This window comes from Terrapene carolina, unplaced genomic scaffold (assembly GCF_002925995.2).
Source record: "Terrapene carolina triunguis isolate 2854851 unplaced genomic scaffold, T_m_triunguis-2.0 Scaffold951, whole genome shotgun sequence".
NCBI classification, from domain to species: domain Eukaryota; kingdom Metazoa; phylum Chordata; order Testudines; family Emydidae; genus Terrapene; species Terrapene triunguis.
Window position 1 is genome coordinate 7,008,228 of NW_020665302.1, and position 13,886 is coordinate 7,022,113.

The following is a 13,886-nucleotide window of genomic DNA, read 5'->3' on the forward strand; positions in this document are numbered from 1 at the left end:
TAAAGGAGCCTCAGGCTGTCTGATCTAAAATCAACCGTGTGGTCAATTTTCCACAACATGCCAGTATAACTCGAGCAGTTTAAATTCACACCACATCTTACACCGGTATAACCTTCCCATTTAGACAAGCCCTGATACTCCCTTTCTCCCACCCGCTGTCTTGTCTACTGAATGTAAGCTCTTCAGGGCAGGAACTGCCTCTTACTGTATGTATCTACAGCACCTACCACAATGGGGCCTTGTTCTTTGCTGGGGCCTCTGGATGCTCTCACAATGCAAATAATAAACATGAATGAGTGGAAGGAAGACAAGAGTACACCTGGGAAGGGAGGAGCCACAAGAGAAGTTGGGCTGCAGGAACTCTGAAGGCATTTTTGGAGAAGTCTCACATTTTGGTGGATCTAGGTCTATTTTAGTTCTTGTCCACTGTGCCTCACACAGGTAACTTTCTATTAAAGGATAGAGGGACAACATACACACGATGAGGGCTTAGGCAAAGATTAACTGTAGTAAACTTTCTGACTGCAGTATATATTTTATAGAAAGACACCCTTTTGTTGCAAAAGAAGTGGAATTAGTTTATAGAGGGCCAGATTCTTCTACCCTTACACACACTGAGCAATACCTTACTCTACAGGTAATCCTTTTGATTTCAATAAGACTACTCTTGAGAAGTATCTTACTCTATCAGAAGCCCTAGAGAAATCAACCGGAGCACTCACAGAGTAAGGTATTATTCAGTGTCAGTAAGCACTGACGAATCTGGCCCATAATAAATTTAAAAGCCACCTTTCTTCTCTAACCAACCTGAGGACTTAGCAGCTGAACACAGATAACTGCTTAAACCTTTGTCTGCCTCTGTCTGAGAATATAAAAAAGAGCGGCCTCTCTAATGTACTAATTACAATCCTGAAACACTAATGGGATTAGAAGGCAAGATTCAGTGGTTGCCTCCTAAAAATCATTAAGCGCTATTATAGTAAATTAACCTCCACTGTTCTCCAAGCAGCTTTTGGGAGCCCATCCCCATCTCTCTGCATCAGTGTGATGAGCCCCCAGTAGGATGCGGGAGAGATGGAGTGCTGTTAATATTGGTGCTTTCTTTCCTCTATTAATTTAGCTTAATAAACTCCTTGGCCTGCGGAGATTTGCCTCTTGCTAGTCACTGCAGTGGAGGGCTCGTGTCACACTAATTGTAAATTAAAGTAGCATAACCTAATGTGTCTGAGCACCAATAGGAAGTGAGAAAGCAGAGAGGTTAAGCAAACTGGAAACAGCATGCCAGGGGCTGAGGCCCCTTCTGCAATTAGCAGCTGGGACTGGATGGTTACATTCCACACGTCTCTCTCCCACGTGGGTGCCATCAGTCCCTCACGAGAAGGCACCGAGCTCACCTGGAATGTTTAATTACAAAAAGGAAAGATTTGCGAAGAAGGAAGCAGCGATGCTGTCTATCCACAGCTGGTCTCCTAGCAGGTCTATGAGGCTGAGTTAATGCATTAGTCACTGGGGGTGCCATTGACAAGGACAGGGATAATCCACAAGGTGCAAGAATAGCGACAGCATAGCGAACAAAGGTTTTCAGAGTTTCCCTTTTTTGCAGGGTAGAATAGGAAGCTTGTGAACAAAAGGACAGAGCTTCACTAGCTAGCAGCGCAGTTCCCGGGGATGGGCCCTCTGGGCCACAGTACAGTGCGGACCTGCAGTCCAGCCACCCCGTAGTGTACAGGGGCTGGGATCTGCTGTAGGGTTCCCTCTTACTTTCAAGATGTGACACAGTTTCCCCACTTGAAATGGCATTTCAGCTTATTCAAACTCCCTCCTTACACTAGGCATGACGGTGGCTATTTGGCTGCTAACATTTGGGGGTTTGGTTGTTGGATGGGGTTGCCAGAGGAGCTAACGTGGTTGGAAGCTCTTAAAACAGGCATGTGCTGACACAAGCCATGGTTTAGTGCCATGCCAGTAACGGGTTACAAACCTGCTTCAAAGTTGTAACGGCTGATTGGGAGAGCTGCGGGTCAGTGTCCATCTCCAGCCGCGCTGTCCCATTGCAGGTTCTCTACAGATTATTAAGGTCATCGGGGGGGAAAGACGGAGTAAGTTAGGGCCTGGTATTGCTAGTGTAAAAAACCCAAAGCAAAACGAGCTTTGCTGCTAACTAGACAGCACATACTTTTCTTCTTTAGCTTTGCAGCTTTGCACCCCTCTGCAAAACAGCCTAAAACACAGCGCTGAAACCTCTGCCCCTTTGGCCAAGGAGTTTTTATCATTGGTAGAACAAATGTTGCTCTCCAGCCTGGGAGAGCAGTGGACTCTCCACACCCAGAGTCCACTTAGCTTATTCCACTGACAAAGCTCCCCACGTGCAGGGTAGAAGTCCTGTGTCTGAGAATGGCTATTACAAATGCACCAGGGGAGAACCAATAGTGACATTGAACAGACGGTGCTGAGACAGAAGAGACCCATCCCTATAGCTATGTACCTACGCGGAGGGGGACGTGTCTGCACGTACCGGACATAAGGCAGAGAGAAGTCGTTTGCGAGCGATACTAACAAACAGAGACTGGACGTTGCAGACCAGTAACCAGTCAGCTCTGAAAATAGCATCGAAATCACTTTGTCCCCATGCCGGAAGAAGAGAGCATGAGGTCATTATCCATGCCCTGGAAGCAGCTGCCTCCCCACCCCTCGCTCATTGCATTTCACATCCACTCCACCACCGAGGATGCTGACACTTAAGAAGAATGCCCTCTCCTTAAGAGCCCGGTCCCTGGCTTGGCATGGTCCTGAGTGCCAACTGAATGGACTGGGCCTGTTCTGGGCATGAAGAATGAACAAGAATCAGCCCGTGTGGATCTACCAATCCAGCATCATGCCCAAGTGCTAATCCCATTCAAACCGGCTAAGTGAATAAAACTGCCATTAGGCATGGACTCACTGGAGACTGAGCACGGCTGAGTTCCCACTACAGGAGAAAAGGTTTCGTTCCCTAGACTCAGCAGTTCCAAGAAACATTCAGCTCCTTTCCCCTTTCCATATTAATGAGCACTATAACGATGCAGGAGATGCCGCAACACTGTCATGCCACTTGGGGTACAGACAGCAGAGGAAGCCACGGGTAGGAGTTGCAGCTAACGGTGGGTTTGGGGAGCGGCTAACAGAGGAGCAGGGCAACCACAGCCGCATCTCATTGGGATAGGTGGGACGCGTCTGCTTTAAGTGCCTACAGCTCATTTGCTAAAGGCTGGGGCTGCGTTTTGGGGTCTCTGCTTCCTGCAGTCAGACTCACTTCAGCTGGAGTGTGTCCTGGGTAACCCCCATCAGCCTGCCCCTTTTACACAGTGCCCCCGCCCCTTCAGACAGTCCCTATCGCTGTGGTCTCCTGGTGCTGAGAGAGAGGGAATGGGCCCCCATTGAGACCAATCCCAATAGCATGCTCCAGGGTCCGCCGGCAGGAGATAGTCAGAGGTAGGCAGCTCTGCCCCGCAGGCCCCGAGCCTGGTGCTGACACACCGCCCGAGTTTCAGTGAGCCCTGGAGTCAGAGTGCAAGGAGTCTGATTCTGACTAGATGATACAGGATGGGAATATAACTTCCCAGCACAACAGCTCCCTCCCCTGGCGAACGATACCCAGCCTGCGGGGCAAAGGAAAAGACAAGCAAGGTGTCATCAAAATGCCTTACCCAACCACCCTATCGTGGACGATTCGCCATGACCCCAGGGCATTTCTTGCTGTGCGGCCTTTGCCAAACTCCTCTCCTACCCACAAGCTGCAAGTACCGTTAATTGCTCCGAGCGAGCATTGCAGTCCAGCATGACTACACACTAGTGCACTGCACACGTTGGCTCTGCTGCATTAGCGGCATAAAGAGTCAAAGGTCCCTGAGCTCTGGATTTTCCTGGAGGAACGTCTCTTTAATGGGAAAAATCCTAATATGAAATGTGATTAGATTGGGCGGAGGGGCAGGTAGCAAAGATTCTTTCCTCTCTTGACTGCTCCTGGGGTGGAACTGTAGACAGGGAAGACAAATAAAAACTCAGAAAAAGTCACGAAAGCTAAAGACGAGACTCAACAGCTACTAATGCACACAAAAAACCATTATCCCAATAACTCAAGTTAATACAGAAAAATATGCAAGAAAAGCCACAGAGAAAGGAGAACAGTCAAAGACTCAAAGCTAGTGCTTTAGAAAAGGCTGGAGAGAAGCAGAAAGAGCAGGATTCTTAGTACAGAGAAAACAAAGAGCAATTATAGTTCTAATATAATTGTAAGAGTGGTTCTACTTATAATAGTTCTTTGATTGGAAGCTTATCTTTGGAGAGGGGTCATCTTTTAGTCATGTATTTGTACAGCACCTAGCACAGTGGGGCCCTGATCCATAACTGGAGCCCTAAGGTGCTACCATAATACAAATTAATAATAATACAACCACCACAAAGGGGGATGTTTTCATGGTGTAAGTGTCAGGCACGGTAACCTAGAACACCTGTAACTACAGGCTCAAATCTCCTCGGGGCCAACAGACTCAGCCCTTCCTCTGAGGTAGGCAAGTCCCACGCTCTGGAATTCACTGTGGAAGCCTTTGGAATGAGACATGAAAAATGCAAGACCTGTCTGCTCGACATGGACCTTAAAGATACCACCTGGCAGTTGTCATAGGAGCAGACCTGAAGGCAAAATTTCACACTCCCTTTTTCATTTTTTAGGCTGCTGTATCCCGCAAGCCAGTGGTGGCTGGTATTCCAATGGTGCTTCATGCACATAGGGCCCAGATCCTGCGTGGGCAGACCCCTGAGCCCCACTGATTTCCATACAACTTGCTATGGGCATGAGGGTGAACCTACTGCAGGATCAGGGCCTCGGAGTCTACAGGGCTTTGGAAGCCGTCAAGGTAAACGATGTCTCTGACTGTAAATGAACATCACTATAATCAAATGGGTCCTGCTTACAGGGATGCTGTCAGCTTCGAAATCATGGCTGAGATTTTCAAAGCTCCCCATAGGATCTGGACACTCTTTGAAAATCTCAGCCCATATTTTACAAGGCAAAGCTCCCGATCCATGACACTGGCACACGAGATGATTTGTAAAATCTAAATTCCTTTTCCCTCTTTACGGATGTTGTTTCCTCTTTGCTCTCTGCTCAGACTGGGCAGCTAATGCACAGCAGACAGTTTCAATTTGTGTGTCTCTCACACTGGCCCGAGGCTGTTATGTTTGGGCTGAAAATATTGCAGGAGGATGATGAAATCAAAACACCCCTTACTTCCCAGTTCTCTAAACTTTATCTTCTGAAAATCCTTTATTTAATATCGGGGATAATTAAAAATAAGTGGGGGCGCAGGCTAGGTGCTTAAATGGGAGCTGAGTTCTTTGAAAAATCTGGCCCCAATTATGAGTGCTGAGCACTTCAAAATCTGGCTTGAGGAAGGATTCATTGAAAAAGGCACACAGTCAAGTTGAAATCAAGTCATCTGCAATAAAAAGTGTTAAAAAGTAGTTTCAGGGACACAAGTCTGTCCGAGAGACCCCCGGCAATTTTTGTGGTTTTCCTATTTAAAAAAAAAAAATTCTCTCCCCTACGGTGGTGTGTAAAACCCATGCAAAGCAGAGAAAAGTGACTGACTGCAGAGGGGAAACAAGCGACACAGACTCCAGACTTGCCACTGCTGCAAACCGCACAAAGTAAACAAAGTAAAGAGAGGGGGGAAATTCCCTCTAATCTTTGAGCTCCAATGACCTTAGGTATTGCCAGAGTAAATAGGAAATTTTCAGAGAGCAGTGTGACTTTTGACTGAAGAAAAGAGGAACAGAGCAGAAGATCAAACAACAGCAAAGTGACATCCAAGAAGAAAAGGAAAGGAACGGAGCACCAGGAAAAGACCACAATCTCCGTGTATGCCTTGGCAAGCATGCTGTACTGCAACATTTCATTAGAGAGATGCTCGCTCTACACTGCACATGCAGGGCATGAAACACTTCTCTTTGGCACTGACTGATGAGCGACGGTGCCACTTTTGGACTTAACGAGCTGTCAATCCTATTACTGTAGCTGAGTATGTGTGCCCGAATTCGGTATCTCCAAAGAACTCTCAGAAGTGGGTAATGCACGCTGCTTCCATTCATTAGGGATACACGAGCTCTAATTCAGGAAAAGAAAGAACACTGCTTTGCCTTGAATTATATATTTATGCCGTACCACTCAAGCGCCTGCACAGCCGTTACAGGTGGAAAGCAGAGGCAGGATGAGACGGACACATTTTGGAACCAGATCCAAAGGGCACCCAAGTTTGGGGGGGGTCCAGTCCTGGAGCCCTGGTACTGCAGTGTATGCACACTGGACATGGGCCACACACGTGATGGCCCCTTCCTGGGATTTACCTTTATTGTTAACAAATCACAAGCCCAGCCAAAGCCTTCTCCTGAGCTTGGCTCCTCCTAGGTTTTCCCTGCAGGACCTCCCCTCCCTGCCCATAGTTCTTTCTGTGTCAGAGAGGCTTTAACCCCTCATTCTCCTCAACTGGAGCTACCAGGACTCACCTGACCTGAGATCAGGGCGAGTCGGGATAAAAGAAAACCATCTGCATCCCCATGGAGAGTGGTAGGAACATCCTGCCCTTTCAAGACCCATGCCTGGGCTAAGAACCTTGTAGGATTTAATTACACTTGTTAGCCCAGTCTGAGAGCTTGTATTTCCCACTCCTATGAGATCCGGATGCAGTACACACAGGGAGCCAGACACCATTGCAGGGTCATTTACTGCCACGCATCACCATGGCATCCAAGCGCCTTCCACATAAAATCACTGGCACTAGTGAAGTCCCTGGCAGATTCGGGGTCTCTGGCTCTTCCCCGTTTTCTATCACAAGGATCCCGCACTGGCAAAAGAAGGAATGATCCATTTCAAACAAAATCCAGGACACAGAGCCGCAGGAAACCGGACATTGTAACAAAGGCCACGCCAGCAACTCAACAGCAGAGCAGGGCAGAGCTAGGCTGGGGGCCTGAAACCCTTCCTGCTTCTAAACAGACTTTGAATCCAGTTCCAGCAGCCAGGGGGGCGAGTGGATTCCAGCACAGGAATTCTTCAGCATGAGAGCGCTCCCTGCTGGCTGCTGATCCACAGAGCTAAGGAGGCCGGAAAATTAAACAAAACTGAGCTTTTGAACAACGAGGAGTCCTTGTGGCACCTTACAGACTAACACATTTATTTGGGCATAAGCTTTCGTGGGCTAGAGCCCACCTCATTGGATGCATGGAGTGAAAAATACAGTAAGCAGTATATATATACACAGCACATGAAAAGATGGGAGTTGCTTTACCAAGTGGCAATTCTTCAACAAAAAAACTTCAAAAACAGACTCCAATGAGAAACTGCAGAACTGGAATTAATTTGCCAACTGGACACCATCAAATTAGACCTGAATAAAGACTAGGAGTGGATGGGTCACTACAAAAAGTAATTTTCCCTCTGCTGATACTCACACCTTCTTGTCAACTGCTGGAAATGGCCGACGTCCACCTTGATTGCATTGGCCTCGTTAGCACTACAAAAGTAATTTTCCCTCTCTTGATATTCACCCCTTCTTGTCAACTGTTGAGAATAGGCCACTTCCACCTTAATTGAATTGGCCTCGTTAGCACTGACCCCTCCACTTGGTAAGGCAACTCCCATCTTTTCATGTGCTGTATATACACCTCTACCCCGATATAACGTGACCCGATATAACACAAATTCGGATATAACGCGGTAAAGCAGCGCTCCAGGGGGGCGGGGCTGTGCGCTCCGGCGGATCAAAGCAAGTTCGAGATAACGCGGTTTCACCTATAACACGGTAAGATGTTTGGCTCCCGAGGACAGCATTATATCGTGGTAGAGGTGTATATACTGCTTACTGTATTTTTCACTCCATGCATCTGATGAAGTGGGTTTTAGCCCACAAAAGCTGATGCCCAAATAAATGTGTTAGTCTCTAAGGGGCCACAAGGACTCCTCGTTCGTTTTGCTGATACAGACTAACACGGCTACCACTGAAACCTGAGCTCCTGAAGCGAAGAACAACTGGAAGGCTATAAATAATACCAATAATTCGTGCAGACACACGAATAGTAGGGGGGGTTACAATGGGGAACAACACGGTTTCCTCAGAAGTAAACAACAGCAACTCTCTCAGCAAAGGGCGCGCCTCACCGACGCTGAAGCAGCTACACTGCAGCGAAGGTATTTTGCTGCCTGTTTCCAAAGAGCCAGCAACCGCCAATGGCCAAGGAATGAGAGCAGCGAGTCACTCTGGTGAACTCTGTTGCAAGCTGAAGAATAATGAGCACGAAATGCCCCTCACTAGAGCAAAGCCCAATTCTTCCCACATTCCTGCCTGGGTTTCATCTTAAAACTCTCAGCCAGCAAACGCCTGGAAAGATTCTTTGGCTGCTCAGAGGAACGACCCACCTGTGAACGCCTGTGTTCCTCTCAATAACCAAGAATGCCATGGGTATTCACTAGCTACGCTTGCAGACAGTCCATTGAAAGCTGCCAGGAGGATGTCACGGCAACGCGCTCCTGGTCTAACGCTGCTTTTAATTATCGGCTGAAGAGGAATCAGGAAACTGGTGTCTGCAAGAGGCCACTTTTCAGCATCTCTCGCCTATTGTCGTTTTCACTTAATTGTTTCCTGCCTCTGAAATCTTTCCAGCATCAGAGATTATCAGGCTGAAGAGGGCTCTGCAAACAACATCACTGAGGGAAGAGAAGTTTGGAAGGTTCTTTGCAGAAGTTTTTTTTTTTAAAACAAATAAATCCAAGTTTTATACTTGGCCTGGAATAACGTTATTTCTCTCTCACACACACAGTAATATCTAGCACTTGAAATAGGGCAAGGTCCAGGAATATGAGAGAGTTGAAATCAAGTAATCTGCAATAATGGATGTTAAAGGACTTGCCCAAAGTCACAGAAATGCACCCACAGGGATGCACCGAGCTTTACAGACATCAAAGACACCAGACCCAGCTCAGAAGAGGAGGGACAGAGGTCAGGTGATTTACTGCCACCTTTGCAGCCCTCCCAGCTCCTGGAGCTGACCGGGGATTGATCCAGTGCCAAGCATAAGCTAAAGAACATAACAATCCCTCTAACCCATGCTCAGCTCCCCCCTCCCCCAGAGCTGTGACCAAATACCATAAGAAAGAAAGCCCATACATGTCAGTCCTTGCATTGGCCTGAAAGACCATTAGGTCTGGCGGGTCTCTCCCCCCCCGCGCCCCCAGAGACTAGGCACACTGCCTCAGCAGTAACCTTTTCCAGCTTGGAAAGAACCCAAACCTGTCCCTCTAATAGCATTTCCACTGGTCAGAATTCAGCATCCCAATTAACTCATCACCACTCCAGCTGCGACACACAGCCCAGGCCAACATTGCCTTTGTGCCTAAGGACCAGGTCAGGTTTAGCAGGCTGGGGCTCGGGATATCTGTAGCAAGGGAGGTCTTACATTCAGTGCCAGACAGGTGGGCTGGGCTGGGCGGTGGATGGAGTGTTCACGGCTCCCACCAACGGCTCCGACAGAGAGCAATAGCAAGCACACCTTCAGCTTCCTTCACACCTTCCATCCATGGATCTCAAACATTCAGTTCCTCAACATTTCTGTGGGGTAGGCCTCTCTGCCATTTTACAGAGGGGGAAACTGAGGCACGGGGAGGTGGACTGACCCACCCAGGCCTACTCAGTGCCCGAACCAGGATCAGAACCCAGAATCCTGGGATACCAGCATTCTAGCTATTAAACCGCACTCACTCCGAACCACTCCCCAGGGGTGCACACTCCTCAGCCATTTCCTAGCCCCACCCCAGGGCTCCCACCCCCAGCTCCCCACCCTGCTCAGCTTGCCCAAGCACCGCCCCCAAGCTCACTTACTTGGGCGTGTGCGCCTCGTCCACTCGATGGCCCAGCTGGAACTCGTGCGACTTGCTCCGGTGCAAGGCGGTGAAGCCGGGGATGAGGTGAATCAGTTTCCGGGACGATGGGGGCGGCGTCCCCGGAGGTTTCAGCTTGTTCCTCCGCCTCACTGGCGGAGTGCCGGGAGGAGTCATGGTGGTGACTATGTTAGGCGTCCGTGGGGGGGTGTGAACGGGGTGCCGTTGCCGGGGGGACGGCGGCAAGGAGCGATGGCCGGCTTCCAGCGGGGGGCATAGCCCGGGATAGCCCTCCACGGTCAGTCTCTCCACGTGGGCGTACGTGGGTCCGTGGGCCGAAGCCGGGTGACAGTAGTGCTGCATGCACTTGGACTGCACTTTGGGGCTCTGGGAAAGGTGGGTTCTGATCCACTGCATGGATTCGGGCTGGCACACAGGGGTGTTCTCCTTCCCTGTTTCTGGCGTCGGCCACTGGATGGTCCAGTCTTGCTTGGAAAGGCTGCCTCCTGAGGTGACAAACAAACAGTGCCACGCAATTAGACACAGCCGGCCTTAAACACACGCTCCCAATCGCAGGCCTGATTTTCAGGGGTGCTGACCAGCCCCAACTCCCGCTGATGTCAGCAAGCGCTGCCAGTGCTCTGAACCTCTGAAAATCAGGCCTCCACTGGTAGGATCTTGGTCCTTATTTACAACAGCCGAACTGAGCCAGATGCATCACCTGCCTCTCACCCTGTGCCCCAGCTGCTTTCTACCAGGACATCATGACTGACAATCCCAGAGGTCAGGGAACAAGCTTCTGCCAGAGAACTGAGTGGGCCCCACATCTTCACACCTTCCTAGTGGGGTGCAAAGACCTCTTCAGTCAGAAGAGAGACAGGTTCCCTCTAAACCCCTCAGACCTTTCGGGCAGGAGGCCGTGCATGAGATACTGGAGAACCAACCTCCCAGGACATAGCTTCCTACCTACAGCCTGCCCAGGCAGTGCTGTCATGAGCCTTATATTAGCCTCCTGCTACTCTACCTTTAAAGGGCACATTCCATCCCAAAGGACCCCAGGGGAAACACTAAAATGCAGCTGTCTCTGGGGTGGGAAACGAAGGGCAACTAGCACAGAACAGATTTTTTGGCAGAAGGTGGGAGGGGGTCCAACTTTGGCCAGAATCCTAGGAGAATGGGCCCTAGAGAATGAACTGCCTTGGCTCTCTCCTTCCCATCCCGCTCCCAGACGTCAGTCCCTCTAAGTCAGGGTGCTTCAGTGGAGGCAGCCTGGGAAAAGCTCGTCCAGCTGCTCTCTGGGCCCTAACACTGCTGTCTCCGTCTCCAGGGCTAGCAATCCGGCACCTTTCGGCAGTGCTAAATGCACATGAAAACATGTCCAATTGGTTCCCGAGGCAGCTTTGGGCCTGCACCCCCCGTCTGCAGAACAAGGGCCCCGAGTCCAAGAGGAGTGCAGCCTTTGGGACACTCTGTGACAAGTTCAGCACTGAAGCTGAAAAGGCGCCGTGAGTCACCCACGTGCAAAGCGGGGGGCTGTTTTACTTTAATCCCTGGAGAGCCTGGTGCGACGCATGCACTTAATGACCAAAGTGCTGAACGACAGTGACGGGATCACATCCTCCTCCCGAGTCCCGCCAGAGAATCCAACGCGAGCCTCTCTGGCAGGAACTCTGCTGCCCCAGCTCAGGACATTGGGGAAACGGGCGTCGCACCTTCCAGGAGCTGACACCCTCCCGTCTGCACGAGCAGTCCTCAGCAGAGAGAGAGAACGCTGGGCTACTGAGCAGACACGGGACAAGTGTGTTCTCCTTATGGAAACGTATGGATCACCGTAGCGCTGGAGGCCTCAGCCAAGACCAAAGCCTCTCTGTGCTGGGTGCCGTGAAACCACCGAGAGCCCCTGCCCCAAAGTAGGCAGACGAGACAGACAGAGAGACGAGGCGGAGGGAGGAAGTGACTTGCCCAGTCCTAGCAGATCAGTGCTATAGCCAGGAACTGACTTCAGGTCACCAACTCCCAGTTCAGAGCCTTCTCACTCTATCCCATAGACCCCCACACACACCTCACCACATGCCGCCCCCCCCCACGCTTATTCAGAGTAGCTATTCCCAAAGACTGAAATATGACAACAACTTACACACAATTTCAGAGCCCCCTAGGGCTTTCCTTTCACCAATAGATGGGTTACCGCTCCCAGGGCCGGCTTTATGACCTGCGGGGCCCGATTCCAATACCCGGCGGCAGTCCGTGGCTTCAGTGGCACTTCGCGTGGCAGGGGGTCCGCTCCGGGTCTTCCACAGCACTGAAGGACCCCCTGCCGCCGAAATGCCACCGAAGACCCCCGGAGCGGGGCCCTCTTAAGCGCGGGCACGGGGCCCGATTCCGGGGAATCGGGTGAATCGGCTTAAAGCTGGCCCTGACCGCTCCGTACAATTCACATCATGGGAGCACCTGGAAGCCCCAGTCAGGGATCAGAGCCCCATTGTGCTGGGTGCTGTCCACACACAATGAAGAGACAGTCCCTGCCCCAAAGGGCTCACAGTCTAAGCAGAGAGGACAGACAACAGTTGGGAGAAATAGAGTATTTTCCCTATCTGTAAAATGGGGATCAGAGGCAGAAAGAGGATAAGTGACTTGACCAAGGTCACACAGTGGGCTGTAGCAGAGCTGGGAATTGAACTCTGTGACCCAAACGTACAAATCGTTTTTAAAAAGAAACGGATATGAGAGAATGGCCGCAGAGATTCACAGGGAGGGCTGAGGTGATGGCTCTGTGCAAACACACATAAGAGTCACACAGCCTCAAAGGGTTCTCCCAGCTCTCTCGCTTTTAAGCCACACTTGGCAGCTAAGATATTTTTTCCCCTCCGTCTTGTCTAGCACCTCCTCCACCTCTTCCCCCTCCACCCCGCTCACATGCATCCGGCTTTCCCTTCCCTCTGCTTCTGTGTCCGCTCACGCTCCAAGTGCTGCCCAATGGATTCCACCTTCCTCAAGTGCCAGCAGGACTCCAATTGTCTGATAAGCGCCAGCATCTCTTTCTCTTCCCACCCAGCCAATTCTCACCTTCACATACACACAGACACACAGACTGTGCACTTCAAGTTCTGCAGTTTGGAGAGGTGGGGAATAAATAAAAGAAGCCCCACTTAATTACTGAAAGTGCCAACTAGCATAGTGATGGGCACATGCCCGTCTGCGGTGACGCTTCAGTAGTGTTTAAATGATTAACCAGATTCGAGCGCTCTTGTCCCAGCTCTTTTGATCCTCTCCTCGACTAAAACCTGAATCAAAATGTATTCTTTTCTTTTAAAAAGGGAGATTTTTCTCCCTCTCCCACTTCCTTTGGTTATTAATTGCCCGTCCTTTTCATGGGAATCGTTTTATTTCAAGCACTTGAGAAGAAGAGGAGGAACTGGCTTTGGAAATGAAAGGTGTAGGATTTGATCAAAAAGAGCTTCGGGGGGGGGGGGTTCTTCTGAATTGTACTGCTAAGACGGGGGGAGAGGTTCTTATCAAAGGGAGAGATGGGGGGGTCGGGAAAGTCTGTCTTCAGATTAAAATTTAGCAGGTGAGTGGAAGTAAGATTTTGAGAGGCTGGTGCGAACATCAGAGGCGGTTTGTAGTGCTCGAGTGTCCACTTACTATTTTACTATTACTGGTGCAGAGGAGCTTTCGAAGAGTTCAGTGGCTTCTTTAGAGGAACACGTCTGTTATAAAAAAAAAAACCCACAGCCCCAAACCACATTTTAATTCCGAACATCTTTCTGCGTCTGCTGCAGAGCACAGAGAGGAGTCTTTATTGAAGCTGTTGGGCACAGACATACCCTGCGGTTCTCTCTGGTTCCCAGGCTGGCTAACAAAGCGAGTGCCACCATGTAGAGTCTGCTGACATACCAGCCCGCACCCAGCAATGGTGGAAGGGGCTGCTGCCGCCTTCGTGTTATTAACGAACCCCATGGGATCGAGAACAAAG

The 13,886-nt window shown here is 50.1% G+C and overlaps 1 protein-coding gene across 1 annotated transcript in view; it reads right to left on the bottom strand.

Moving 5' to 3' along the window:
- The window catches only part of KSR2 (kinase suppressor of ras 2), a 270,259-nt gene that overhangs the window by 187,608 nt on the left and 68,765 nt on the right, over nt 1-13,886 (bottom strand). The window contains exon 4 of the mRNA XM_026661240.2: nt 9,912-10,416. Coding sequence (XP_026517025.2) covers nt 9,912-10,416 — 505 coding nt within the window. The remainder of the gene's footprint in view (nt 1-9,911; nt 10,417-13,886) is intronic.